Consider the following 26,795-nt stretch of genomic DNA (forward strand, 5'->3'; position numbering starts at 1 on the left):
TATTGTAGCCACAAATTAGAAGCTAATTTGTGCACACAACATACCAGTTCATGGCAACAAACTATTATTTTGACAGATCTATATCTGTATAATTATAAATATAGATAGATATATATATATAATGTCATGTCTAGGGTTTCATAAAAAAACAATCTAACTTCACAAACGTCCCAATATGTGCAGTTTTTCTGTAACAAAGAAGAAGTGGATGAAGAAAGATTGAACTCCTTGAAGGTATCCTCATAAAATAAATTAAGTCCCCAAAATTATTTTTTTCTAATTTATGTATGGATATTGGCCCTGCAACAGACTGGCGATTGTACCCTGCCTTTACCCAACAGGAGCTGGGTTAGGCTCCAGCAACCCCGTTATCCCAACACAGAATTCTAAGGTTTAAAAATTCATGATTTGTTTATGTTCTGTCTCTGGTTATTTAAAGTACTTCAATTGCCTAATGTCATAAACACATTTTATGCAATCCAGCAGAAACATTGAACAAAAGTACGCCTGTTGGTCTTCAAAGGTAGGAGGAACTGCAAAAGAGCGAGCACCAACATTTTACATTTTAAAGTCTGGAGTCTAATGTCATTGAGGACAGTATGAAATAGAACAGTACCTAAACAGGCCCCTGGGGACCTTTATAACACAATGTTCAGTGGAGCTGAGGGAATACTGACACAACTGGACAATCTAATAAACAGAAATGAAACCATTTCAGGGCTGTGCCCTCCGTGCCCACACATGAGTCCAATCATGGCCGGAGAAGAGAAGGATTCACGGTATCAAAGGCAACTGACAAACCCGGAAAGCTCTAAAGCCTACCAGATTCTGCAGTTAAAAGGAGCCCGTTAAAAGTTCTTAAAAGTACTGTGTGATTTATAACCAGGTTGGAATTTTTTTTCACCAATAACAAAGCATGTCTGGAGTTGCTCATAAACTCAATTTTCCAGGGTTTTTGGACAAAATCCTGGGAATTTTGGACTTCTGCTTTGACCTGTTACTACTGTATCTCCAGCCAGGAGGGTCACTCTCTGGAAAAGATGATACATGAAAATATAAAGACACAGGAAGAATACTAACAGAACTAACTGTAATTTGCTTATGACAGCAACCAAGATAAAAATTAAAAATTAAAAAAAACCACATTGAATGTTTCTTAGGTCTTTGGAAGAAGCCAACCTGAAGCCATATCGCAAAAAAAATGGCGACTGAATTGACTTCATTTGGATCAAAACACAGATAAGAGCATCTATCAATGATCCCCACCCAGAAACCTCTGCTAAACCCAAATTTTGGGGTCTAAGAGCTGCTTTTCTTTTATTTTTATTTTTAAATATTGACTTTGGGTTGTTATTTCACACAAGAGTTCATTTCCTCGCTTCATCTCCTTCCTTTATGCAGGTGTGCCAACTTCAAAGCAAGCAAACTTCAATTCTAGGGTCTTAGTTTACTTGCAAGTGAACCCTGATGCAGTTTGGCAGCAGTGTGAATACAAGTAAATTACTCAGTACATCAAATAATGGAAAACTCAAACATTTTTGGTCAAATAAGGGGAAAATTAACCCAAAGTGTACATTTTCCAAAAACGGGTGGATATTGTCTTGTCTTCAAACGTTGTGCATTGAGAAGGTGAAGCCATTTTTCAATATGTGACATTCAAATTAATAGTTTAATTTCTTTGTTGTTACTGGTTAGTGCTCGATTTGAGTAAAAATCTCTAGCAAAACGTAGTTGTTTTACATGATTTTTCCAAGGAGTTTAGAAGCAAACCAAACTACCTGAAGGTGCAAAGAATTCTACATTTTTATTCATTTGAACAAAGCCTGCTGGACTAGTGTTGAAACACCCATAAAGCTGTCATTTAAAAATGTGGTCTTTAACGTGGCAGAAATGCACCTGTGTGAACATGGGAATGATCGCAGGCACCAGGAGAAGAGGAGGAGGAGTGGTCTGTTTTTCTGGAAAAGCATCAGCTTCTTGCTTTTGCAGAATTGTCTGTCAGATGAGAAGCTCTTTTGTCTCCTGTCCTCCTGCTGCACGAGACCTTCTCCTTCCTACTGCCCTATCGGACTTGAACCTAAACCAGAGATACAAGCCTTTGGTTTGAAGTGGGAGCAGATTCTGCTCCTTTGAGGCTGTTTGCTATGGGACGGACAGGAAGACATTAAATGCAGCACGCACTCAAGCTCCATTTCCACCGCCCTCAGCAACATGTTTTCAAGCAGCTACTTCCAATGAAAAGTCTATGTAATCATGCGTTTCAGGCTTTTATTCACGTTAAGCCATGTACATTTTTAAGACCACTTGCGGATTCTTCATACCCACAGCGTGCCTTACAAGGTAAAACAGGTTTAACTTTGACAAATCAGGGTCTCGGATTTGGTACTGATGTATGGATGGCGTCTCTTTTCACTCACAGAAGTGCCAAACGTTAGAAAACTGATCCATTCATTCATTCATCTTCTAAATCTGTTTTGTCCCTTTCGGGGTCACTGGGTTGGCGGAGCCTATCCTGGCCCCTGGTGGGCGAAGGTAGGGGTCATCCTGGACAAGTTGCCAGTCTGTCGCAGGGCCTGAAAACTGATCATGGAGAAGTTAATAACTGCGATTTGTGTCCAGCAGGAATTATATGACATGCGCTAGTATAGGCGAGAAAAAAAAAAAAGAAGAAGAAGCCCCTCCCTGCTTGTCCAATGTGAACACCATGGGCTCAACGCGTGCCATGCCCGGTGTGTCCGTACAGCTTCACAGTTTATTCAAAAAATGGGATCCGAATAAAAAATAATGTTTTGATTGCATGCTGGTTATTTTTGGTGTGTTTTCATGTACATGAGAAGCATAAAAAACATTTTGTCTGTTTTTTCAGTGTGTTACTTTTACAAATTGCTCATTCACCTTTTGTCACTCGCTCCCTTCAGGGCCCTCCTAACTACACGCATGCAGGTCTGCACAGTAATCAGATTCTCACTGTCAAGGTTTGTCCCCGCCAGAGAACCGAGTCCTCTTAGCGGCCCGCGCCGTCAGTCGGGCTGCTTCTAATCTCTCCCTGTAGGACTTTCAGGCTGCAGACTCTGTAGATCTTCCACTTTGGAACTTTCAGGGAACCCTTCTTCCTTCCACTCTCCTTCTCATTCTGCTTCCTCTATGTTTTTCCTTTGTTTTTGTCCTCCTTCCATCTCAGATGGTCTACCCTCGATATGATCACAGCTTTCTCTCTGGAGAGCAGTCCGGCAGCTTTCAGAGACGCGTTTTGAAGGTAGACCTCAACTAAAGGAGATTTGCTGACCCTAACTCTTTTTTATTCCTCCTTTCTTCCTCTAATCAGCATCTTTTCATCTGCTGGTCATGTTGCAATAAACTAAATACATGTTTTATTGTTGGTTTGAGCATGAATCTAATACCTTTAATAAGATATATGTGCTTGGGGATTCAGTTTGTCTTCCCAGATTTTCAATTCATGTATTTTCTGTCATTCTCATGAGAGAAAAAACATGATTTTAGTCTGCAGGCTTTTCTTTAATGATTGCTTCAAAAGGCACAGAGGATGCAAAAAAGTTTTACCATTTTATTCCAAAGTCCTTTTTATTTATCTCTGTCAATAAAATAACTTTATTAACAACATTAACTCCTTAGAATAATTGTGTAACAAAGACAATACACAGAGGAATTTATTTAATCCCTTTTTTAGTCGCACAAAAGAAAATCTTCATAATTTAAAAGGCTGTTCTATCACATTTGATGTCTTAGTTTTCATTGTTGAGCATGTACAAGTTCCTGTTTCCTAGCAGGACTTTAGAAAAGTGCTGCTTGTTTGAAATGAATAAACTGCATGTTTTTAAACTGAGGTTGATGGAGAAATAGTCATTATTATACATTTAACTTATGACTGGTCTGCCTGGTTGGTTGGCTCATAAAGAAACATTTTTCTCCTGAATATATTAAAAAAAAAAACTTTAAAAACTGTAAAATAAAATTAAAAAATCGTTTGTCTAAACCTTTTGACTCACTTCAGAGGAGGGCTTCCAGATAAAAGCGGAAAAAGTCATATTTTGACATTTTCTGTGATTATACCACTTTTAAAGAACTTTTTATCTGTAATGTTAGAAAAAAGAAATGACTTTTGTCCATGAATAGATTTAGAATTTCTAAGAATAAATTATAGAATAACCCTTTTTGCAAAGATGCCCACCTCTCCAGGAAATAAAAAAATAATAAAAAGTATAAATAAAAAGTTTTTGCTAAATAATTTAACTTTCTTAAAGTAAAATCACGTTTTTTATCATCATTCATTTTATCCCCATGTTTGTATTATGATTTTTAGAAAAGCTCTTTCTTTCCCTTTAGTGCCCCATAAACTTTAACAAAGTCGTTTTTAGGCAACTTCAGAACCTTATAGACTAGTGTCAGAAGATTTAATAACTATTTATTGGCTGAAATAGCATCAACATGTGGAGTTTCTAAACTTTAAGAATTATGTATTTCTTAAATAAAATCCTGAGAAACCCTGAAGAAAAATTAGAACATATTTTAATATTTTTTTAAGGTTAGATTGTCAAAAAGACTGCTGCTAAAAGACTGTTACATTTTTTGCTGCCACCAACTGGGCAAACAAACCCATCAATCAAGGTGTCAGTAGTATAATTTTACTTTCTCTCGCAGAAAGCTGTAATTTGTTCATTATGAAATTGTCTTTTAAATTAGTGTATCATTTTTGTTTTCTTTCTCCAGGGTGATCAGGGTCAAGCTGGACCTGCCGGTCCTCCTGGTCCTCCTGGGCCTCCCGGGCCCCGTGGCCCCCCTGGGAACACTGGTAAAGACGGGCCTCGTGGTCCCGCTGGAGAGCCGGTAGGAGCATTGCCGGTATTCTGTGGGGAACGCTGAACTGACCCCCAACACTCCTTTGAGTGGCTGTTATCAGTCAGGATGCAATCACTCCCCCCATGGGGTTGCCCCACAGACTGAGCCTTTCATGAGTGTTCACGGACACACGTATTAGCTGGTCTCATTCTTTTTGGTTTGTCAGTGAGCTGTGACTTACCTTAGCATTTTTTTCAAAAAACTCCCAAAATAGCCTTTCTGCTCCAGTTTTCATCTGTTTTGTATAAATCAGCGGCCACAAGGTTCTCCTAAACACCCCAGTTCCCCCAGCCTCCCACCACAACTGTGTTACCATGCTTGCTGAAACAGATATGGCTCTGGGATGAGTTCATGGGCAGTTTGCCGGCCTCACCAAACAATGGTGCTCTCCTCGCCTGCGGGCGGTTTATGCTGCTCGGGATTAACTTTCTGCCTCCCAGAGTGTGGTTTGCACTGCTTTGGAGTTGACTGAAGGGGGGGGCAAACTTGAAATGTTGTTTGTCTGCAGGACGGAAAAATTGCTCTTTTACTCTCCTCTGGTGCAGGACAGCAGGGGATTCGAATAACGAATGTTGGCTTTGACGTGAGAACTTATGCTGAGGCAACAACAAGGAGAGCCAGAGAGCACAGAAAGTGACATAAAACAGACAGAGGGGCGAGGAGTGGGGGAGAAAAGTGTTCCATCTTGTAACCCTACTGTAAATGTACTCTTCAAGTTGATTAAAGGCAATGCAAAAACCCAAAACAGCAAAACAAAGCAGCACAGAGAGCGGCCCCATGTTGTGGACAGATGTGTGGGAAGGCTGAGCTGCAGAGAGTGTGCAGGCGAGGGCGTCCTCTCACGCCTGACGTTTTTATCTGTGATGCACACAGAAGTGGACGACTGACAGCCTCTGTCGTAGTGCCGGATTAAAGTGCGACGGTGATTTATTTGAGCAGAAATTGGCACGGATTTAACATCTCAACTCTGGCTTCATCTTGAACCGTTTTATAATTATAAATCTATCAAACATCCAAACTGCTCTTTATTTAAGATAAAAGAAGTGCCAGAAGTTATTTGTAAGGATAATATTTCATCCCCAGCACCTGTCAATAAGGGATGAACAATAAAGAAGGGGGTAAAGGGTGAGTAAAAAGGTTAAGAGGCTGCTGGAGGTTGTAAATACAGGAGGACCTCATATGAGGGCTCAGGAGCCGAGTCAATTTATGAATTTATGAATCCAAGCTTCTGTGTTTTATTGTTAAACATAAAACACAAATTAAGACTAAAATCCTTTTATATTGACTGGTGATTGAATAAAAACAAAAAACAAAAACAAAAAATGCATAAAATATGAGCTCATCCTGGCTTTGGCCAGGCTGTCCATTTTTTTGGTTTTTCAAGGTTTCTGCAGAGTGAAAGTGTGTGCATTTGGAATCAGGACTAAACAAAACCCCTGTTGTATACTGACACCTAGTGGCCAGAATTTGTACAGATTTCTCTGAAATGCATCTGTTTTCACAGGGTTTTCCAGGTCGAGATGGTGCTGATGTGAGTGCACTTTCCACTCAATCCCCAGATTATAACCATGTTGTTGTTTTTTCTGAATATTAACATTCATATATGTATTTTTTTATTCAAGGGCCTACAAGGACCGTCTGGAGAGCCGGTAAAAATGATAAAACATTGACTCCACAGGATGTTTGGGTTTGGTGCTCCTGGCACGTTTGACATTTCTTGAATGTTTTGCAGGGACAGGATGGTGAACCGGGTTACCCGGGTCCACCCGGTCCATCCGGTCAAAAGGTACCGTTAAACTTTACACTGCCCAAACATAAGAAAAGAATGCTAATCTTGAGAAGAGAAGAAAGTAAAATTATCTGATCAAGCAGCAAGTTTTTAAGTCATTTTTACTTAACGAGAAATCACGTTATAACATTTCAATATCTAGAAAGTAGGAATTCCACAAAAGGTAAAAATCTAAAAAACAAAAAACAAAACACCAACTGTTTGACAGAATTAATTTAAATTGAATGTTACAGCCCAAGAAGTTGTTTTTCTGCTAGTTTTAAGCAAATTGTTTGTATTTTTTAACTTTTATTTTCTGAATTGTTGTTCATTTTTATTACAGACAAAAAACTAGAGTAATGAGTGGGAATTTGCTCATTTTAGAACAAAATATGACCAAAATGAGAAAACAATCTTAGTACAAGTTGGCCCATCTTAATAAATCCTCATAAAAAGTTGAAAACTAGCACTTATTTTTAGAACATATATCTATATTTAAATTTCTAAAAATGTTGGTTAGTCACTTGCAAACCACAAGCAGTTTCTTGATTGCTGTCAGAATGAGTTCAACATTGAAGATCGAGTCAGCGCCTGTGTTATCCGTCACAAATTCAATTCAATTTAATTCAATTCAATTATACTTTATTAATCCCACAAGGGGACATTTAGTTCCAGTATAAATGGGGAATATGTTAAATAAAATAATTTGAGTCTTTCTTTTTTTTGGTCTTAAATCTGCAGAGTGAAATATCATTTTTGTTTCTTGAAGCCCATCGAGACGACTGTTGTTGTGATTTTGGGCTATACAAATAAAATTGAATTGAATTGAATTGAAATCAAGTTTTTCTTTTCTTAAGAGTTTGGAGGACAAGGATTGTGACTTGTTTAGCTAATAATCTCCTTATTTCTAGATCTTAGACAATAATTCTCAACTGTGCTGATTTTGAAAAAAAAGCTTTGAGCAAAGATAAATTAACTTAAAACTTAGTCAAATATCATGAATGTCTAAAAATAAGGTTTTTAATCTATGCAAGGATGAAGTAGTTTGCAGTGTACACGTTTACTATGTCTCTCAATGCACAAAAAGTACGGTAACGTTCATTCCTTAACAAGGGAAGTACAAGAAAAAGCTTTTAGCTAAATCTGTGTTTTAACTTGTTTATCATGTGTCTTTTGAAATTGCATTGTCCCCTTTCAATAAAATAATCCAGTTTTAATGTAATCTGTTGGACCAGGGGGAAGCAGGTGAAAAGGGAGAAAGAGGCACGGATGGACATGCTGGAACAAAGGTAAAATACTCTCCGAGTAGCAATCAAATTCCTGTTTCTGTCACTTCAAATGCTTTGTTATTCATCCACCAAATAATTCTTGCAACACAAGAAACATCCAATCAAGATCTTTCAACACTTGCGTAACATCTGAACCCGTCACTGTGACGGTTTGCAGCTTTTCCGTGAACCCTTCCAGCTTTTAAATTTCACTCCTCAAAGATCAGTAATCCAGAAACAACTGAGAAAGTATTTGGACATCTGACAAGTGAATGTTTAACCTCTAATGTGAAGCTCTTATTTTGAAGGTTTCATTTCTAAGAAACATCTGCTTCAAGCTTTCTGATGCTGTCACCCAAACTATCTCCACACAAAATGGAACATTAATGTCTTACTTCTGCTGCATCCTAGTTTTCTATGTCCCAAAACATTATATTTTCCTCTGCTGAAATTTTTGCAAACTAAAAATCTGGTTTACCAAATGCTGAAAAGTTTCTCCACTAATCTGAGAAGCTTCATGCATCTGGAGACATTTGCGAGTTAGACCAAAGAGCGTCTAGTTCCAATGAGCTAAGTGACACGAGACAAGGCTGTGGACAAGAGCTGCATATTGGGAGGGGAAAAAGGCTAAGGCGATCAATGCGTTCAATGTATCGTTACAGACAAACTTAGCATGAATAATACACATTAATACCTGGAATTTAAAGATAAATGCCAAATATATAATCAAAAATTACGCTAGGTGTGCTAGGTGCTCTTAAATCTCAACAGTTTAGATCAGAATGTCTTATTTAAATTTACTGTTTTGTAATAAACCGGTATGTATAAAGTACATCAAAATGAATTACAAACTTAGTTTAAAAGTGGTGGCTGACAATACATACGTGTACATTTGGGAGCAATTTGTCTGCAGCACTTACTGAACTAAAGTTGTTTTTTTATTATTATTTACATATTCATTTGATATTTTTCTGATTTTTTTTTTTTAAATCTAACAAACAGTCACAAGAACACATCCAAAGTAAAAAAGTTAAGCGGAGTTCCTCTAAGCTCTATCATGGGGTTTCTTCTATTGAACATTTTAAATCTCTTAGTTTACCTATGTAGCAAAATCTGTAGACTAAGATTAACTACTGAAATTATTTTTAATATTAGCCATAGTTTATTGCCTTGATGTTCAGTGATTTCCTTCAAATAAACTCTATTTACAGTTTAAAAAAGTGTTGAAATCCTCTTACTCCATTTATTGTATCAACCAAAAAAGGGAAGGCAATTAAGGTTGTTTTAAACTTTTGATCTCATTTTTGAAGTTTTAACGGTTGCAGCTTTAAAGTCCACCAGCTGTCAATTCAAGAATCTTTTACGACTTGAAGGTCTTATGCAATTTACCTGAAGTTCTACAGAAAAGTGTATGAAAAGGGAAAAGGGGATCTAATTACTTTAGCTCTACAGTCGTTGACTTTCTGTCCATTAGAGAGTTCCTTTTTTTGATGTGTCAAATGGTTTTGATCAAAGACTTTCAATCAAACTCTTTCCTTTTGGCCATGAAATTTGATGCAATAAAGTAATCTCAGAGGGAATGGCTGTTCCATCATAAAGAATTTACGCTGGTTTTGTCTTAATCCTGAGTTTTTCGATATTTAAACTGCAGCCAACTGTGTTTTTTAAGGTAAAATTCAAATTAAATTGTTTTTATTTATTTACTTTATAAGCAGTGTTAATTCTCAAAATCAAAATTTGCTTTGCATGCAGGGTGACAAAGGAGAGCAAGGACTACAGGGACCCATGGTAAGTTTACTGTTTTGGAAATAAAAGGTGCATTTTCATTATAAAAAAGGTTCCATTTATGATCATATTTCTTCTGCAGGGTCATCCTGGAGAAAAAGGTGCCTCAGGATCCTCAGACATCGTTGACTTTAATGGGAAACTTTTAGATGCCTTCCAGGTGAGTCACAAAAAAATGGACAATGTCATGGTTCTGCTTTAGCAGAGATTTTTACTATATTTCACAATGCATATCGGGCATCCATATATTTTTTTCTTCTTTTCTTTCCCATTTGGAAACCTTTCAAATTAAAACTCGCTGACATTTTTTCTCGACAGGCCATCAAATCCATCAGTGTTTCGGTAATCTGTTGTTGCACGGTTTTTACTGGTGTGCCCATCAACTAACACCATCATGTAAATAGTTGCATTTGACCATCTCCAGACATCCGATCCATACGTTGTTTGTCAGGAGCCTCCACCTTCAGACGTATCAGATGTCACTCCAGGGGCTACACCTAAAGAGCATAACACGCCTGTCCGCATGCGATGCAACACACGGCCTCAGTAAATGCAGAGCAGCTGGAGTCCTCCACACATTACATAAATCACGAGTGTTTGGTTGTGCAGGAAAAACCAACCTGGTTTTGATGCATGTGTTGTGATGCACTTTGTGGTGTTGGATACTGGGGAATTTCCCCTCCCTCCCTGCAGCCACATACCTGTGTTTATATGTTTGATCAGGTTCCAAGGCAGCACTGGGATTTTTGAAAGATGGTTATCTGTGTTTGAGTTTGTTGATTTAAAGCGTGTGTGAACCCCGGTCCCTCTGCGCTGATCTGACACTGTCCTGGCCCTGCCAAGGTTGTAGCCAACAGCCTGAGATGGTTACACACCAGGCTGCGATGGCTTGAACCCGTGATCTTATCAAAAGCCTGTAGCTGGTGAGAATCAGTCAGAAAAGAGTCACACAAGGTTACATGCATGTATTTACTCCCTGGCCACCCATCACGGGTGTTGATCTGCTCTGAGAGGCTGAGTAATGATGAATTTGGTGCAAACAAAATGAAGGAGGTAACGAAATTGCCTGTTTTATGACCATCATTTATTTTGATACTTATCCCTCATTCTCCAATGATAACAGCTGCTTGTAAACATCATTGGTTTTCATGGCTTTCATGGAGATCAAACGAGAGGTTCAGCATGGAGAAGGAGCTGAACACCTTTTGGGAGGCTGCAGGGTTTTATTACTTCAAGATGGTTAAGGAGGAGCCCTGAGCAAGTGTTTGAATTGTGTATATGGGGATTTAGGAGCATGATTTAGGAAGGCTGCCGCACATAACAGTCAAAATGGGGTGGGGGGCTAAGTGTGGCATGCATGTGCAAAAGCCGCTCATTATCCATCATTACAATCAGTCGCACGAATGTTTGCTTTCTCCGATTTTTGTCTCATCCTGCATCAAAACAGCACGCCAAAGGATAAAATGATGTTGTGCAGCACAAACACACAATCCAGTGCTGGTTTACCACCTTTTTGAGTTAAAAGTACTTTAAGTTATTTTTATAAATTACTTTATTTATCCCACAATGAGGAAATTGTTCTCTGCTTTTTGACCGATCCCCTGGGGAGAAGCGGTGAGCTGCAGACTCGCCGCGTGCGGGGGGCGACAGCGATGAGCTGGCTGGGGAGGGCGGGGATCAATCCGCCAACCCTTTGGTTGTTGGACGAACTGCTCTACAGCCTGAGCTGAACTGCCATGATTAGGATGAAAATGTGTGATTTAGATGATTTTTGGATGAACCCTGATCTATGGATGAGGAGTTTCCAGCTGAGATCGACACTAAACAGTTGTGTCACATACTGTAGAAGTAGATGTAAATTTGATGTTAAACATCCTTGTATGAGAGTTTCTCCTCTTGTTAAATTTTCTTTAGTCTCAGCGTGTTTATTTTTCAATCTAATGACTTCCTCCTGGGTTGCAGTGAGTCTTACCGCTGCTTTCACTTCCACTGCCAAACTTGACTGTTTGATTTTATGCTCATTATTCATCTTTAAACACCAGGGAGATGCCATTGTCAGTCGAAAATCTGCACCATGCTGCCCGCCAAACATCAAAGGGCACAAAAAGCTAGTCACAGATTAAAAACCACTATTCCTACACTTGTGCTTGAAGGGACTCGATTCCACCTCCTCCAGTGGCACAATCATCTGTTTGCACACGGTCATGGTTGAATTATTGTCAATCAAATATATTATCAGATCCAAGCTGTCTTCTTTTTTTTTCTTTTTTTTTACGTCCAGGGCCCACCTGGACCCCCAGGACCCCCAGGGCCCCCCGGAGAAAAGGTAAGGCAATCTGAATGGTTCTTTCTCAAGATCTACAACACTATCTTGGATAAGATTGTTTAAAACTAAGACTTATATGCGTGAAAGATGTGGCTTGCATGCTTCTTAACTATTTTTCCTATTAAAGGGTGAGCTTGGTTTACCTGGACCGGCAGGAATTGATGGAGAAAAGGTAGGAACACACAAGCTGCCTAAAAGACTGTTGGGTTTTTTTGTTGATAATATTCAACAAAAATTCTTTAGAAAATTACTCATCCCCCCACACCTTTAGGGACCTAAAGGCGACAATGGGGAGACGGGGCCTCCTGGTGAAAGAGGAGAGAAAGGAGAAATGGGTCTGTCCGGACCTGCTGTAAGTCCAGACTCAGATCATGTGACTGTGGCGTCGAGAACGCAGGCATCTGAACCTAACTCTTCTTCATTGTGGTTTAGGGTATGGACGGACACAAAGGGGAAAAGGGTGAATGCAGGCTGGATGACAACCTGGTTAGTAAAAACAAACACAATTTAGTGCAGCTTTTTGCAGCTACTACACAATGTAGGTGAGACACAGGTGTGTCGTAGATTTACAGATTTTTCATTTTAACCCCCCCCCCATCCCTTTGCACTGTGCAGGGGCCTGTCACTGCTGTTCAAATGATAATTGTCCACTCCTTGCTGAATTTTAGAAATTTAAAAAATTAAACAATAAAAGTGTACTTTGTGTGAACATTCTACACCCGTCCTACAGGGACTTAGGTATCACCTGCACACCTCGTGCGTGCAGCATTTGCACGCCATCAGTCAGTGGCCAGTATACATAGAGTGTGGCGTAAGGGTACCGTACAACATCATTATTCATATCTTATAAGTGCTTGCAACTTCCAAATACCTTACTTATCCTTACAAATACTTTATGGTACACTTACCACACGCACAACAATGGTACGTTCTATTTTCATGACATTCTATAAGTTGGCCATGTGTGCCAGGCGCACCTGCACTCACCTTTAAATGTAGCCGCTCCCCTCTACGACACTCCACAGGCCAAGACAACTAAAAACCTGCAGCACCTGTACTGGTCAACTCCTAGTAGCGGTGCGTGTGACCAACGCTTTGCACTATGTCATGAGAGTGGTCATTTCTATGGTTTTACGGGTCCTCACCTACACATTTGACGACCAAATGTTGAGCAAATGTTACATTTACGGTGCTTGTAGCGCCTACATGTCTGTTTTATTTAATCATGTTCTGCTTCAAGCAAATGGGGGATACCTTAATTGTGCACAAGTATCTGAATATTTTGAAAATGATTTATTTAAGCATATCATGCTGATTTGTTATTATTGTGGTGACGGCGTTAATGTAAGAGGCTATGAGAAAGCCCTGGGTAAAGCAATGTCGAAGCGTTGTAATAGTAAGTGTCAAAGTGGTCAACAAAGTGTCAAAGTGGTCAACAAAGCATCAAAACAATCTACAAAGCAACACAAAGTCATGACATGCAACGAAAGACCACTCCAACTGGCATTTCTACAATCACCGCGATCTACACAAGTGACACACCCACCACACCAGTGTAAACAGAAAATCATTGCCTTCAAATGACACTTACAGTTTTGGCACTTACAATAGTTGTAATCTTGTTCAAACTTTCCAAACAGTTTTTAGAACGGTTTGAATTTTTTTGTTTTTTTGTTTTTTTACTCGTAGCTGCTTTTTTACTGTTTGCTTCCTCTTGTTCAGGTTCAGATGATTTCTCAGCCAGGGCCTCCTGGGTTGCCAGGCCCACCCGGCCCTCCAGGAGTACCTGGATTACAAGGAACCATGGTGAGTTATTTTTCCATCATTTTACCATTTAGTACATGAAACTCTCAGGAACTCACACATATGTTATGCTTCAGGGCCTGCATGGGATGCCCGGTCCCAAGGTAAGACGACCACGTCCATGTGTAGTTGCTGGTTGCTTGACTTGATGTTTGGTCCACAGCTTTGCTGTCTTGTCATTGTTGTCATGTAGGGGGAGCCAGGGGTAGGAGTCAAGGGAGATAAGGGAGACTCTGGTTCTCCTGGACTCAAAGTAAGAAACATCTGTGGCTCCTTTTTGACGTATAATTTTTAGCTTTTATGATACAGACATGACGCTCTACCTTCACTGCAGGGACATGACGGCCACCAGGGCCCACCAGGCGCGCCAGGATTAGTGGGTCTTCCAGGAGCGAAAGGCGAGAAAGTAAGAAAGTCTTATTTTTTTTTTAGTCATCCAAAAGTAAGGTGTGTATAACCAAATGTGTGTCCGCAGGGGCGACAAGGAGAGCCGGGACTAGATGTGAGTGTCCAGTTGAGAATTTAAGTATCTCCGTTTTCTAACATTATCTTCTAAGGTGTTTGTGCTTCTCTGTTTAGGGTTTCCCAGGCCTGATGGGAGAAAAGGGAGGTCGAGGAGAAAGAGGGGAAAAGGTTAGCCTTAAGCCTGCCAATAAATCCTTAAGACTGAATTAAAAACACAGTTTTTCCTATGGGTTTCTGCATCTCCATGTCCTTTAGTGTTGCACGCGTGCAAGGATTTCCCCTTTGAATGCAGTAATTCCAACTTTTCTATGAGCTGGGTTGTAATTGCCTTTCATAAATGCTTTGGTCTATGCATTTTCTGAAATTGTCAGGGTGACAGAGGATCTCCAGGGAGGAGAGGTCTAAAGGGTCAGAAGGGTGAACAAGGCCCCCCTGGTCTGGACCAGCCATGTCCTGTGGTATGTCACTACCACACAGTGTCACACTGCACATTTGACCTGCTGAACTTCCAGCTTCTTCTAAGACATTTTGAATTCTTGTGAATTTTCTGTTTCACTCTAAACATTGTGTGTCACTTTCCCCTCTGAGTTTCCTTCTCAACACTGTCGACTCCTCCTGACAGAGCTATGATGAGGGTCTGTCTGAGAAGACAGAGGTTTCTTCTTCTGACTCTGCTGCTCTTCCACCTTCGGGCCCTGAAGCCCCCTGTCCTGTGGTACAGTACCTTTCCTTCCTGCTCACACTTTTCTTTGATCCCCTGATCATCCTGTCCAACGCTCTGACTTGTTTTTTCTGTGTTTTTCCTTTGTTGAACTCATACTGTGCATAAGTTTTATGTCCGCTAAAATGTCTTTTGTGTTGTCTGGGCTTATAATCACACATATAGGATCAGTTTTATTAGGGGTTTTACATCCTCACCTTCTCGATTCAGCTCTTCATTATTATTACTGCTATTTTTTTGTCTCTTTTTTTATCCTTTAATCTTTTTATTATTTTCAATTTTCTAGGTTTATGTTGAATACACTCGAAATCAAAGTCTTAAGCTAGAAATTGCCTGAATTTGCATTTTGCATGGCTTTTCCAAGTAGAGCTTCAAAATGTAAAAAGAAGCAATGGGAACAAGAGGTCAAACATTTTGAGCAGACAATTTAATTCAAACAATTTAACTCAGATGGGCCGTTCATCAGCTGATCAAAACTTTAAGACCACAGCACAAAAAAAACCCTGTTATGCCCTCAAAGCAGAAATCAAAGGGTCCAAACAAAATGCTCAGTACTGAGAAGCTCCATCATTTTTGATGGTCACCACAAAGTGATGCGACTGTTTCTAAAAGGCTTTTTGGGATGTTTTAATAAGTAGTAAAGATGGTTTCATGAAGGGCATCCAATTTCTGGATCTGATGTCCATTGCTGTAAACGTCCCTTAACACCATCCCAAAATGTTCTCAAAGATAATTTAAATCAGGATAACATGCAGGATGGTCTGATAGAGCGAGGTTATTCTCCTGAAAAAAGTCATTTGTCAGGCAGCTGTTGTCTTGTTGAAAAACCGAGTCATCACCACACAGACATGGGCCCTCAGTCTCCACATAGCCATAGCCAGTGTGACGCCCTTGCACAACCTGAGGCTCCCTTTCTACTGAAGGAAAAAGCACCCCAGACCATGATGGCTCCTCCTCCACTGTGTCATGTAGAGAACATCTCAGGTGGGATCTCTTTGTCATCCCAGTAAACATGGAGAACTTACCTCTACTTTTGGATGTCCCATGTTTTATGTTATCTTGCAAAGTCCAACTGAGCAATTTAGTGGCATTGATGGAGATGAGGCTTTTGAAGACAGTTTTTGAATTCCTTTTCTTGCTGATGGTATCTAATTGTTACAGGGCAACAGTCAGCACCAGTGATAGTCATAATTTGGGTCAATGACTGTCCTGTGTCTTGGCAGACAGCCCTTTGGATTATCAGACTCAGTGCCGACGAAATTTTTTTGCGTCTGCCGCTGGATTTTTTTTTGTTCCGTAACTCTCAGGATCTTTTAAAAATATTCTAAACTGCCATTTTACTGCATCCAACTTCAGCAGCGATGGCATGTTGTGAGAGGCCTTGCTTATGCAGCTCAACAATCCTGCAGCATTCAATGAAATTGAGTTTTTTGCTTCTGCCGTCAAGAGACTTTGACAGGACGATTACTTCAAATACAATTAAATGCAAATTTGAAATTCTTAAATTTTGATAAACTGATAACCAGTGATTATCATTTAAATGGTTACTTCTAATAAATTGGCAGCTAAAAATGTTTGTTCTTTGTGTCATTCTTTCTTTTTTTTTTATTTTGAAGCTCTATTTAGAACCTTGTAAAGGTCCAGCTGGGATAAATGCGCAAATTATTACATTTTCTGAACTGGTTTTGACAGGTAAAACAATGAATAAATTTGAATCTTTTCCCTCTGCAGGGATTGGATGGGTTACCAATACCAGGCTGCTTGCATAAGGTGAGTTCCTCATGTCCCATATAACAAAAATTAAACTGAAATTATGACTGGACTGAGAATATCTGATCTGCTTTAACACAGGGGCACTTTGTGAGTATTTTACAGTCTGTGCAGGCTTGCTATTTACTTGTACACTAATCTGCCCTTACTATTTTTTTCTTTGCAGTGATGACTAACCAGCTGCATGGAATCTGTACATATTGATATGGTATATTTTGCAACTGAATACAACACCAGCAGCCTTACTCCCCATTTTTTTAATCAAATCCTATTACATAATATATTGAAATTTGAGAAAAAGAACAGTTTTGAGGTTTTTTTAATTTTTTTTTACTTGAGATCCAGTTTTGTTAACGCAGCCACCAGCTGGCAGAGGGACTCTTAGTTTGAAGGACGGTCCAGATGGCAGTGCTGAAGTAGAAGAGGGGCCTCACTAACACAAACTGGTTGATGTAACCATGAATGGGACTTGTGGCAGTGTGTTGGCTCCCATCCTCCAGGACATGGATGTTTGAACGGATGGACTTTTTCTTTTTTCTTTTTTTTTTGCCAGATGGAGGTTTGTGTTGTCAGCACTCTCTTGTCCTCTCTCTTTGTTTTCTCAAAAGGAGGAAATGGCGAGGCAGAAGCTCAAACGCAAGCGTCTCTCCCAGCCCTGAGAGGGGGTGGGGCTTGGTGGAGAAAGGCAGCAACAGAACAGGCAGAAAGCGTGGAGGGTAGATTGGCTTTTCGGGAGCAGGGCTTGCCACGCCTCTGCGTCATTTTACGAACGCTCACATCCTCCGTTATGGAGTCTCTCCAGGAGGGGACGACAGAACTCTGCCTCTCCACAAACGGAGATGACGCTGATGATATTCCGCAGTTGCTTTACAGCCAGGTTTTTGGGGGATTCACAGACGTCCCTGGCACATAAGGAAGGATTTACCTATGTGGGAATAAAGGACATGTGATTGTGACATCTTGTGTGAATCTGTTGTAAAATATATGAATGCATGACCATAACAAGACTTGTGTTTAGCATCTTGTATCGACTGTGTCCCGAAATGAAATTTTAAACAGAGTTTGCAATCTTTCTTTACAAACAAGTCTTTAACAAACATTTAATGGCTCACATTTGCCTTACATTTAATTTTTTTGTGTACTGTTTCCTATTTTTTATGCATTCCTGTGCATTTTCTTTGATATTTACTGAAACATCAAGGCCAGATTGAAGGAACCATGAACAGTATTTGTGTAAATCAGAATTGCCTTGGTAACCAGATGTCCGATCATTACGTATTACCTGCAGAGGACGTTCTTTGGTGGTTATTTTTGTTTATTTAGGCAACGGAAATATTTGCTGCTTAAACAAAGGTTTGTCGTTTGCTTTTTTAACGTATTTTCTTATGAATTTTACCCAGGGAATGAAGGACTAACGTGCTGAAGTTTGACGTTTGAACCAAAAATGCATGCAAGATTGTGTTCATTTAAATCAAACAATCCCCCTATGACATTTCTGTCATTTTACTTTTGTTTGGGCAGATTCTTTAAGCTCCTTACAGTATTTGTCTCTTCTAGTGGGTGGCATTTGTTGCTGTTGTCATTTTAGATAAAAAACACTCAGATGGGTGCTCAAAGACATGCACAACAGCTGAAGATACTTTTACAGAACTGAAGGAAATGACTTGTTTTGTTTGTTTCTGTAGTGCCTTTTTACATGAATTTTATTACAGCACTAACTTACCAAAGTACCGTATGACATTTTTACCAAACATGCATGCAAAAGTTCTACTGTGTTTGTTCATATTTAACATCCGTTTATCTTAAACATATCCATCGTTGTTTTGGCTGAAAGGTGTATGTCATTGACTTTTTCAATCATTTAAATGCATAAACAGAACTGACAGACACACAATTACAGCAACGCAATAAAAACTGTATTTTTTGTGTATTCCTCGTAGATATGAGCTGATATTTTTTCTCATCAGTACAATTGATTGCTTCTTGACTTGGACGGCACATATGTTTTCATTGAAGCTCGGATCCAATCAAAGAATTCACATTTTAACAATAGAAAATTTGAAATTAAAATACTGATTGAATGATAGTAGCCACTGATTCACAACTCGAGCTTTAGGTTGCGCTGCAATTTTTGTATTTTTGCTACTTGCTTCTTGCAGTGTTGTTGTATAAAATAATTAAAGTAGCTTCCCCCTTTTGATATCAATAAAGTTTTACTCTTTTCAATTCTAAAATCCATTTCATGTATGTCGTTTATGGAATGAAATATTCCATAAACGACAGTTTATGTCAGTTTTTCTCTGATGACGTTGCATGTTTAACATAAGCTGCAGTCTTTAAACCAAGATAAGCATTTGTTAAGAACCATGAAGTATTTTTGCTGAATGAGGTATGCATCTCATGACTAAGAGGTTCAACAAGTGTTGGCATTACTTCAGTGGGAGCTGGCGGTTAGCTGTGACACAACATTACAGTGTTTTATTACTGTTACAGATTCTATCAGTGCCTTCCTTTTAATTGCTTCATAAAGTGAGCTCATGACAAGTTATAGTTTGATATTTAGAAAATCTTATAGCACAGAGTTAGCTTGATTTTGTTAGAATGTGTTTTGATTTTTATTGGGGGATTTTTTTTTTTGGAGTGGAGGGTGGGAACGTTTGAGGTTGTAAATTGAAGATTAAAGCTATTTTTGTAATTAAGTAACATGAAATCTGGTGAATCAAAGTTGTAAACAGAAATAAACGCTCTACGTTTATGCTTTCTTGTGATCTCTTTGTTTAAAATTGTTTTATCCATTTTTAATTAAAATTCTCTCCATGGTGTTGATAGTAACATTTTGCATAAGTAATGTATTACAGTAATTTATTACTTTTTGGTGTAGCAAAAGGATATAAAATATTTTTTCCCGCTCATGATCTGTCCGACATGTACCCTGCATTTGCCCTAAGGTAGCTGGGATAAGCAGCAACATCCAGACCCTTCTGGAAACGAAGCTGGTACTGATAATAATGGGTAATAAATTACCACACCGAATCATCTCCATTACATTCTACGAGTAATTAATGGACTCATAAGACAGATTCCAATCACATCTTGTCCCAAAAAAACCATTGAAGCAACACTCAAACATGGTGGTAGAAGAATAATGATTTGAGGTTGCTTCACCTTTTACGGGAAGTTTTCAACAGTGATGGAATTGTTAATTCTTCTCAATCAAAAACTTCTACACAAAAAAAAATCTTTTACAATCTCTTTGGGGTTTAAAGGTTCTGCACCAGAAAAATAACTCCAAACTTTAAGACCTTTGAATGAGTAGAAATAAAGGTTTTGATCTCACCTAAAATGAGTACAAACAAAGCTGAGAAAATCCTGCAACTAATAAATAAAAGGATTTCAATTGTATTAAATAAAAAAATCGTATACTTTGTGAACCCTGCGTCAAAAAAGACATGCTGTCTGTCACTGATTTCACTTGCAAAATGCTGCTTAAATGTTAATCAGTGACAAGTGTCAATGTAGAGTCATGAATACACTGTTGGCAATGTCAGTTCTAACTAATGGATTTCTGCAGACTGCATAACTGCAATCATTTCACATCAATAAATCATGTGAAATGTGAAGTCAAGTCTGTGCAGAACACCATCAGATTCTAAACAAGTGTTGGACTCCAGGAGCCAAAAAGGTGAGAGTTTTATTGCTCCTTTCTGTAAATATGATTCAAAAAATGTCTAAGATGTTGTCCATTACCTGAGAGCTGGAATATGCTCGGTGTTGTGAGCCTGAACACAACAAAATTATGAATATTGATGACTTGGACAGGTAAAAGAAAAGGAACTCTTAATAGAAGTTAAGAACCAGATTGTAGTTATGGGTAAAAAGTTCAATTAAAAACATAAACAAGTGGGATTACATCAACTCACTTCCTCTCCCTTTGAAGAAATTAAACTTTTTGGACAGACTTCATATTGAATGGATTCAGTGTGTTATTTATTGTAGATATAAGCTTAAACATGTCTATTTGTACAGATTTTCCTTTATTAGGTATTTGTTTGAAAATCTACACAGAGTATGTTATTGGTTTTATTGTATTGAAGATGCTGATGGTGTATTTGTAGTACTGGACTCTCCTGCATCACCACACTTTATCATACTTGTAAGTGATTATTGTCTTTGGATCTTTAGTTTTCTGTTTGGTGGATCAAGCATCTTTACATATTTACACCGCAGGATGAAAATGAAGAGACCACTTCTGCTGTAACAGAAATTGACAAAGCGAGACCCATAGAGGTATATGATGCCCCCCTCTTTCTTATTTATTAAATGAGATAAATATTGTCATTGAAATTTTACAGAATATTGATGGGGATGTAAATGCAGATGAGGGTCAGTGTACCTCCACCATGACTCTTGGCAGTGTAAGAACATTTCTGCAGCTACAATTTTCTCATGTTAATATTTGGTCTGTATTGCAAACGTCTAATTCCAATTATGTGGAATTACTTTGTCTCTGTTGTTTCCTGCCAGAGAGATGTATAAAGTTCATCTTCTAAGGCAAATTAGAAAATGTGACCTTTAGATGGACCTTATACAACTTAATGCCTAAAAAAGACCAGCCTTGAAATAGAATTGCTGGAGCACCAGCTTAAGGTGAAAAACAGTATGTGTACATTTAATCTGTTATTTGTTAAATGGAGCATAAAGAAATAAATTCACTTTTTTATTACAGCAAATAAAGAAATAACAACTAGCCTTTGACTCTTGATTGTTATTTGACATAAATTTGTCAAATCATGTCCCGTACCACCCTGCCATCTCTTTGGTCAGCTGGGTTTAATGGAGCATTCACTTGGTCGTCTTTATCAAGAGGTGGCGGGGCCCTCTCACCTATCATGCTGGGGATGTAGTGAAGAACAACACGTGCAGCTGTGATGTCACATGCCCTCTCTGGGCTGACCCTGAGCCTACATAGGCACTGCCATCTTGCCTTCAGGATGCCTATAGTCATCTCCACCCTGACCCGTGTTCTGCTGTGGGTCAGGTTGAACTGTGCCTGTTGTCGAGTCTGAGGATCAGGGTAGGGGGTCATCAGATATGGCAGACAAGGATACCCCCTGTCCCCCAGCAAGTAACCACTGAAATGTCCTATAATGGCAGTTAAAGTGTATAATTTACATAACATTAAATGCATGACATTGTATAAAAAATGAAGGTAAATTATACCCTGGTGAAATTTGGGGCACAATTATGACTCCCTAAAAATTCTGGCATCACGAACAGATCCTAGCTATTTGGCTTCTTTTGTTTCTGCTTTCTTTTGTTTTGTGTGCTTGAATTAAAAAAACAATTCCAAAAAGATGGATCATCATACAAACTGCCTTACACCTCATTCAAATATAGAATTCTTTGTCGTATATTTGTCTCCTCTGCTTCTGCATGATCAAAATAAAGTAACATCGCAGTAATGCAAAATTGATTATTTTCGAATAAAAAAAACAATCTGTAATATAATGAATGGAAGTACAGCACAGTAACAAAAAAAGCATTTGGCAGTCACTGATTCTTCAAGATGTCGCACTTTTAAAATGACAGGTCAGTAATGTTCATCATAGATACTATTCAACTTTGAAAGACGACAACATGTTAAAAAAATCTAGCTGATCACATTGTATGATTTTTAAAAATGTGTTTGTATAACCCTTGTGCTATCCTAGGCACTTTAACGTTGGGAGTTGGGTCATCTAGACCCACAGTTCACTGAACCTTTTTTCTTCAATGATTTGTGATCTTCACTGGTGTCCATGGATTACATGAAATCTTTCCACCTTTATCCACTTTTTTCATGGTAGGAATAACACGTCAATGTAAGGGTGGGGGTCATAGGATAGCACAAGGGTTAAACGGGCACAGAAAAAGAGTACGGTATTTGATCAGAAACAAAAGTTCATCTTGAAATGCTTTTTACGTTGCCACTCCTTTGCTGCCATAAGTGGATGTGGCTGTGGCTGTCCAAACACTTTGCTCTGACAACACAATGACAATCGAAGTAAAAAAAGAGTCAGAAATCTGAGATTATTTTAAACAGCACAGAGTAAAAAAAGTTTAAATTAGACCAATTAGATTAATTAATTAGGTTAAAATGGGGGGAGGGGGTTAGAATCCGAAGAAAAAAGCCAGAAGTCGTAAAAAAAAGTCTAGAACTCTGACTGGATAATTTAGAATTCTGAATAAAGTCAGAAATCTGACATTATTGAGATAGAAAAGGTTTGAATTCTGAGATAAAGTGAGAATTTCCCTTTCTCCGTGGTCCTAATCTTCTTCCGTACGTAATAAAGATAACTATTGGGATTTTTTTCCCCTTTCTTTAAGAGAACTTTTAATTGAAAAACAAGCTAAGAGGTGCATACATCAATGGCGTAAAGCAGACTACTGCGGTGTAGTCAAGTCCACCCGTCCCAGAATCCTTTGCGCGACCTTTCATAGTTTCTGCATCCGGGGTCGTATTTCCTTTTCCTCTGTGCCTAGATGCGATGAGGAGCTAGGTTCGGCTGAACCTGTCTAAAATCCGAATCCATCCTTGTAAAAGGCACCACCGAACCTCCCCAAAATGACTGAGCAGATGACAGTAAGGGGGACCCTGAAGGGGCATAGTGGATGGGTCACACAGATCGCCACTACACCTCAATACCCCGACATGATTCTGTCGGCGTCCCGAGGTGAGGCTTCGCCCCGCCGGCACCGCCAACATGGCTAACGTTAGCTCTCAGCTGCTTGCGTTCAAAATGCTGTAACTTTGAATTTGTTGCGTGAGTAAATGAAACCAGCTAGATTTAATAAACAACTACGGAGGTTTTTACCGTATATAAAGTGATGCAAAATGAACATTTGTAGACATGTTAGCAAAGAGGTAAGCTAGCTTCCTGTGACATAGCATAATATGTGGCAGCTGCTACCTCAAAAAAACTTAGTTGTAACTGAAGCACTTTTCTTATTGATGCACATTTTATTTTGAAAAAAAAAATGTATCTGAATAAATATAAAAGTGGTTTGAATGTGTTTATCTAAAGTATCTCTTGCTTTCAGACAAATCTATCATCATGTGGAAACTGACCCGTGATGAGACCAACTATGGCATCCCCCAGCGCTCCCTGAAGGGCCACTCTCACTTTGTAAGTGATGTTGTGATTTCCTCTGATGGACAGTTTGCCCTGTCAGGAGCCTGGGATGGAACCCTCCGCCTGTGGGACCTCACCACGTAAGTGAAGGGCAGGAAGCATCTCTTTAGTGGTTGGTGGCAGCATGATTTTAATCATTTATGTGAAGCAGCTGCCAGCCAGCCATTCATTTGTGGAGAAAATGGGATGTATTTTGAAAAGATGCCTAACACATATGTACTAAAGACTATCAAAAGAAGACGAGTACATTTACTGATTACATTCCATGATGCATATAAATACCTTAGATTTCAGATTAGTTTTGTTGTTTTGCTATTGAGAGATTTGGAAATCAATTTAGCATGTTTCTTTTTAAAATGAGGTTTACCTGCATCCAGTCCAGTCATTTCAGTTTTTTAAGCACCAGTTTACAGCTTTAGTTGTTTCTAGGAGCCTCACAAGTCATGAAACGTCCAGTCAACCTAAATTCATTGTTTTTAATTCATTCCACCTCACATCATCTTTAAATGCCAAATTCTCTCAACTTGTATGTTTAGTCATTTTGATGGAGATCTATCCTGTTTATATTTTATGGGATTGAACTGACTTGTTTTAATGTACTATTGTCTCTAGCCTTTACCTTTTTTTGTTTACATTTGATAGTTTCACAGCTTTCTAAAGGCAAACCTTTATTGATGTTCCTTTCTTGGTCCGTCTGTTGTGGAGTGTATTTCTTAGCTGTGGTGTGATGACAGGCGTCCTCTTCATGTTTTTTTTTTTTTTTATTGAAAGCCTCTTGCTAATAGGTAAATGTGCCATTTTTCAGAGGGCTCACCACCCGCCAATTTGTTGGACACACCAAGGATGTTTTGAGCGTGGCCTTCTCTGCTGATAACCGCCAGATCGTGTCTGGCTCTCGGGACAAGACCATCAAGCTGTGGAACACTCTCGGCGTTTGCAAGTACACCATTCAGGTGAGCTGCCGGATAATGCTGCCTCTTTGTAGATCTTATGACGTCCTTATCCGTGCTGCAGGATTTTATTGACTTTGAACTCCTGTGAAGAGTTGACATGACGGTCAGATCATGAAGTTAAGCAAATTAAGTCGCTAACCTTCAAAAAGAAAGGCTTTACTGATAATCTCGTGCTTGTAAATTTTGTAAATTTATTTTAAAAAATCACATAAGCATTGACCTGTAATCAAATAGATTCCTGTAAAACCGTATGTGTTTGATTTTGCAGGATGAAGGCCATACTGAGTGGGTGTCTTGTGTTCGCTTTTCTCCAAACAGCAGCAACCCCATTATTGTCTCCTGCGGCTGGGACAAGATGGTCAAGGTTTGTACTTCCGCTTCCCTTCATTTGCCATTAGATTGATTTAAAAACAATAGAAAAATATGCTCCATGATTTTAAAGAAGTTTGCATGTATTACCTGACCTGGTTTCTGATGAGAAGCTTTGTGGATGAGAGCACGTCTCCACAGTTTTATCTGGTCTTTTCATGTCAGTGTAAACTTGACGGTCACTGTCTGCTGCTGTTTCTATAGGTGTGGAACCTGGCGAACTGCAAGCTGAAGACTAACCACATCGGCCACACTGGCTACCTGAACACGGTGACCGTATCTCCTGACGGCTCCTTGTGTGCATCCGGTGGAAAGGTAAGCTGGTTCAGTTGGAGAACTCGACTCGTATACTTGTGAAGATTTTTAGTGATGGCACACAAAGGCCGACCTCCAGGTGTCAACTGTGATGGATAAATAACACATCATTCTGTTGGTAAACAATTGATGACAAAAGAGGCTGTTTCTGAGTGACACTGAGTCGTAAAGCCACGCTAAATGAAGATCCAGAACAGAGCTGCTGTGTGGTCATGGCTTATTTTCTTGTTAATGTTCTCTCAATCAGGACGGCCAGGCTATGCTTTGGGATCTGAACGAGGGCAAGCACCTGTACACCCTGGACAGCGGCGATGTCATCAATGCCCTTTGCTTCAGCCCCAACCGCTACTGGCTTTGTGCCGCCACTGGCCCTAGCATCAAGATCTGGGTGAGAGCTCCTACGTGATGATGTGGAACTACTGCTGAATGTGGTTTGATGGGCCTTGATGAAACTTGAAAATGCTAACTGTATTGCTTGATGATAACAGAGGCTGTTTCTGAGCTCCAGACTAATTAGCTTCAGTCATTTCTGTACATTGCCTGTTATTTTGAGTTGTTTTAGTCATACGGTAAATGTTTATTCTGTGTGCAGGATCTGGAAGGGAAAATCATTGTGGATGAGCTGAGACAGGAAGTGATCAGCACAAACAGCAAAGCCGAGCCCCCACAGTGCACCTCTCTGGCATGGTCTGCTGATGGACAGGTATTCAGCTCCTCTTGACATAAGTACAAGATGGGGCTGTTGCTAAAGCTAGTCTGTCCTTCTAACCCCCAGTGATTATACCCATTCACTATTAGCTCTGATTTTGACTGCTGACAGTCCTGCAAATATGAGGGGAAAGGACAAAAATCAAGGCTATAATCAATGTATTTAATGGTTTTTGTGATCAGTAACTTCCATCCTTCATTTGCTTGCAGACCCTGTTTGCTGGTTACACCGATAACCTGATCAGAGTGTGGCAGGTCACCATTGGAACCCGATAAGAATCCATCGCTGCATCGACTTTAAATAAAAAGACTGTTTGAAAAGTTGTGTGTTGGTCTTAACTTTAAATATTTTACTTTCACGCAGATTGAGTTTGTCATTTTAGAAGACTGCTCATAATCAAAGTTTTACTTATAATATTGATGCAAGATCATTTAAAAAGCTAGTTAACAAATTTAAGTTTGAAATGTTGAGGTCTACATTGAATCATGAATAAAGTTAATTGTAGGAGTGAAAC

The 26,795-nt window shown here is 39.2% G+C and overlaps 2 protein-coding genes across 11 annotated transcripts in view; both read left to right on the plus strand.

Annotated features, from left to right (window-relative positions):
* LOC101158456 (collagen alpha-1(XXIII) chain) overlaps positions 1 to 19,527 on the plus strand; it is a 148,517-nt gene extending 128,990 nt beyond the window's left edge. For 2 of the 10 annotated variants that reach the window (XM_020706624.2, XM_020706628.2), the window contains 24 exons: positions 3,182 to 3,256; positions 4,729 to 4,845; positions 6,362 to 6,388; positions 6,480 to 6,506; positions 6,590 to 6,643; positions 7,861 to 7,914; positions 9,646 to 9,681; positions 9,761 to 9,838; positions 9,997 to 10,020; positions 11,960 to 12,004; positions 12,132 to 12,176; positions 12,276 to 12,356; positions 12,437 to 12,490; positions 13,727 to 13,810; positions 13,885 to 13,911; positions 14,001 to 14,060; positions 14,142 to 14,213; positions 14,283 to 14,309; positions 14,387 to 14,440; positions 14,644 to 14,730; positions 14,895 to 14,987; positions 16,725 to 16,763; positions 16,845 to 16,853; positions 17,372 to 19,527. In XM_020706624.2, coding sequence (XP_020562283.2) covers positions 3,182 to 3,256; positions 4,729 to 4,845; positions 6,362 to 6,388; positions 6,480 to 6,506; positions 6,590 to 6,643; positions 7,861 to 7,914; positions 9,646 to 9,681; positions 9,761 to 9,838; positions 9,997 to 10,020; positions 11,960 to 12,004; positions 12,132 to 12,176; positions 12,276 to 12,356; positions 12,437 to 12,490; positions 13,727 to 13,810; positions 13,885 to 13,911; positions 14,001 to 14,060; positions 14,142 to 14,213; positions 14,283 to 14,309; positions 14,387 to 14,440; positions 14,644 to 14,730; positions 14,895 to 14,987; positions 16,725 to 16,763; positions 16,845 to 16,853; positions 17,372 to 17,422 — 1,320 coding nt within the window. In that variant the 3' untranslated portion in view covers positions 17,423 to 19,527. Of the gene's footprint in view, positions 1 to 2,918; positions 2,976 to 3,181; positions 3,257 to 4,728; positions 4,846 to 6,361; positions 6,389 to 6,479; positions 6,507 to 6,589; positions 6,644 to 7,860; positions 7,915 to 9,645; positions 9,682 to 9,760; positions 9,839 to 9,996; positions 10,021 to 11,959; positions 12,005 to 12,131; positions 12,177 to 12,275; positions 12,357 to 12,436; positions 12,491 to 13,726; positions 13,811 to 13,884; positions 13,912 to 14,000; positions 14,061 to 14,141; positions 14,214 to 14,282; positions 14,310 to 14,386; positions 14,441 to 14,643; positions 14,731 to 14,894; positions 14,988 to 16,724; positions 16,764 to 16,844; positions 16,854 to 16,929 lie in introns of all 10 variants that reach the window. The other 8 variants (XM_020706626.2, XM_020706630.2, XM_020706631.2 and 5 more) reach the window with 8 other exon arrangements.
* A 3,723-nt stretch (positions 19,528 to 23,250) lies between these two features.
* On the plus strand, positions 23,251 to 26,601 carry rack1 (receptor for activated C kinase 1). Its single transcript, XM_004073321.3, has 8 exons — positions 23,251 to 23,476; positions 23,844 to 24,015; positions 24,741 to 24,888; positions 25,157 to 25,252; positions 25,462 to 25,572; positions 25,820 to 25,960; positions 26,165 to 26,275; positions 26,491 to 26,601. The coding sequence occupies exons 1-8, from the start codon at positions 23,368 to 23,370 to the stop codon at positions 26,554 to 26,556; spliced, it is 954 nt and encodes a 317-aa protein (XP_004073369.1). The 5' UTR covers positions 23,251 to 23,367; the 3' UTR covers positions 26,557 to 26,601.
* The last annotated feature ends 194 nt before the right edge of the window (positions 26,602 to 26,795 follow it).

The sequence above is a fragment of the Oryzias latipes genome, chromosome 10 (genome assembly GCF_002234675.1).
Source record: "Oryzias latipes chromosome 10, ASM223467v1".
NCBI lineage: Eukaryota > Metazoa > Chordata > Actinopteri > Beloniformes > Adrianichthyidae > Oryzias > Oryzias latipes.

Excerpts from the sequence above, each read along its gene's own strand:
- rack1 (XM_004073321.3), top strand. The coding sequence starts at position 23,368 with ATGACTGAGCAGATGACAGTAAGGGGGACCCTGAAGGGGCATAGTGGA. Across the intron at positions 24,889-25,156 it reads TTTGCAAGTACACCATTCAG|GATGAAGGCCATACTGAGTG; the intron begins GTGAGCTGCCGG and ends TTGATTTTGCAG. Across the intron at positions 26,276-26,490 it reads CATGGTCTGCTGATGGACAG|ACCCTGTTTGCTGGTTACAC; the intron begins GTATTCAGCTCC and ends ATTTGCTTGCAG.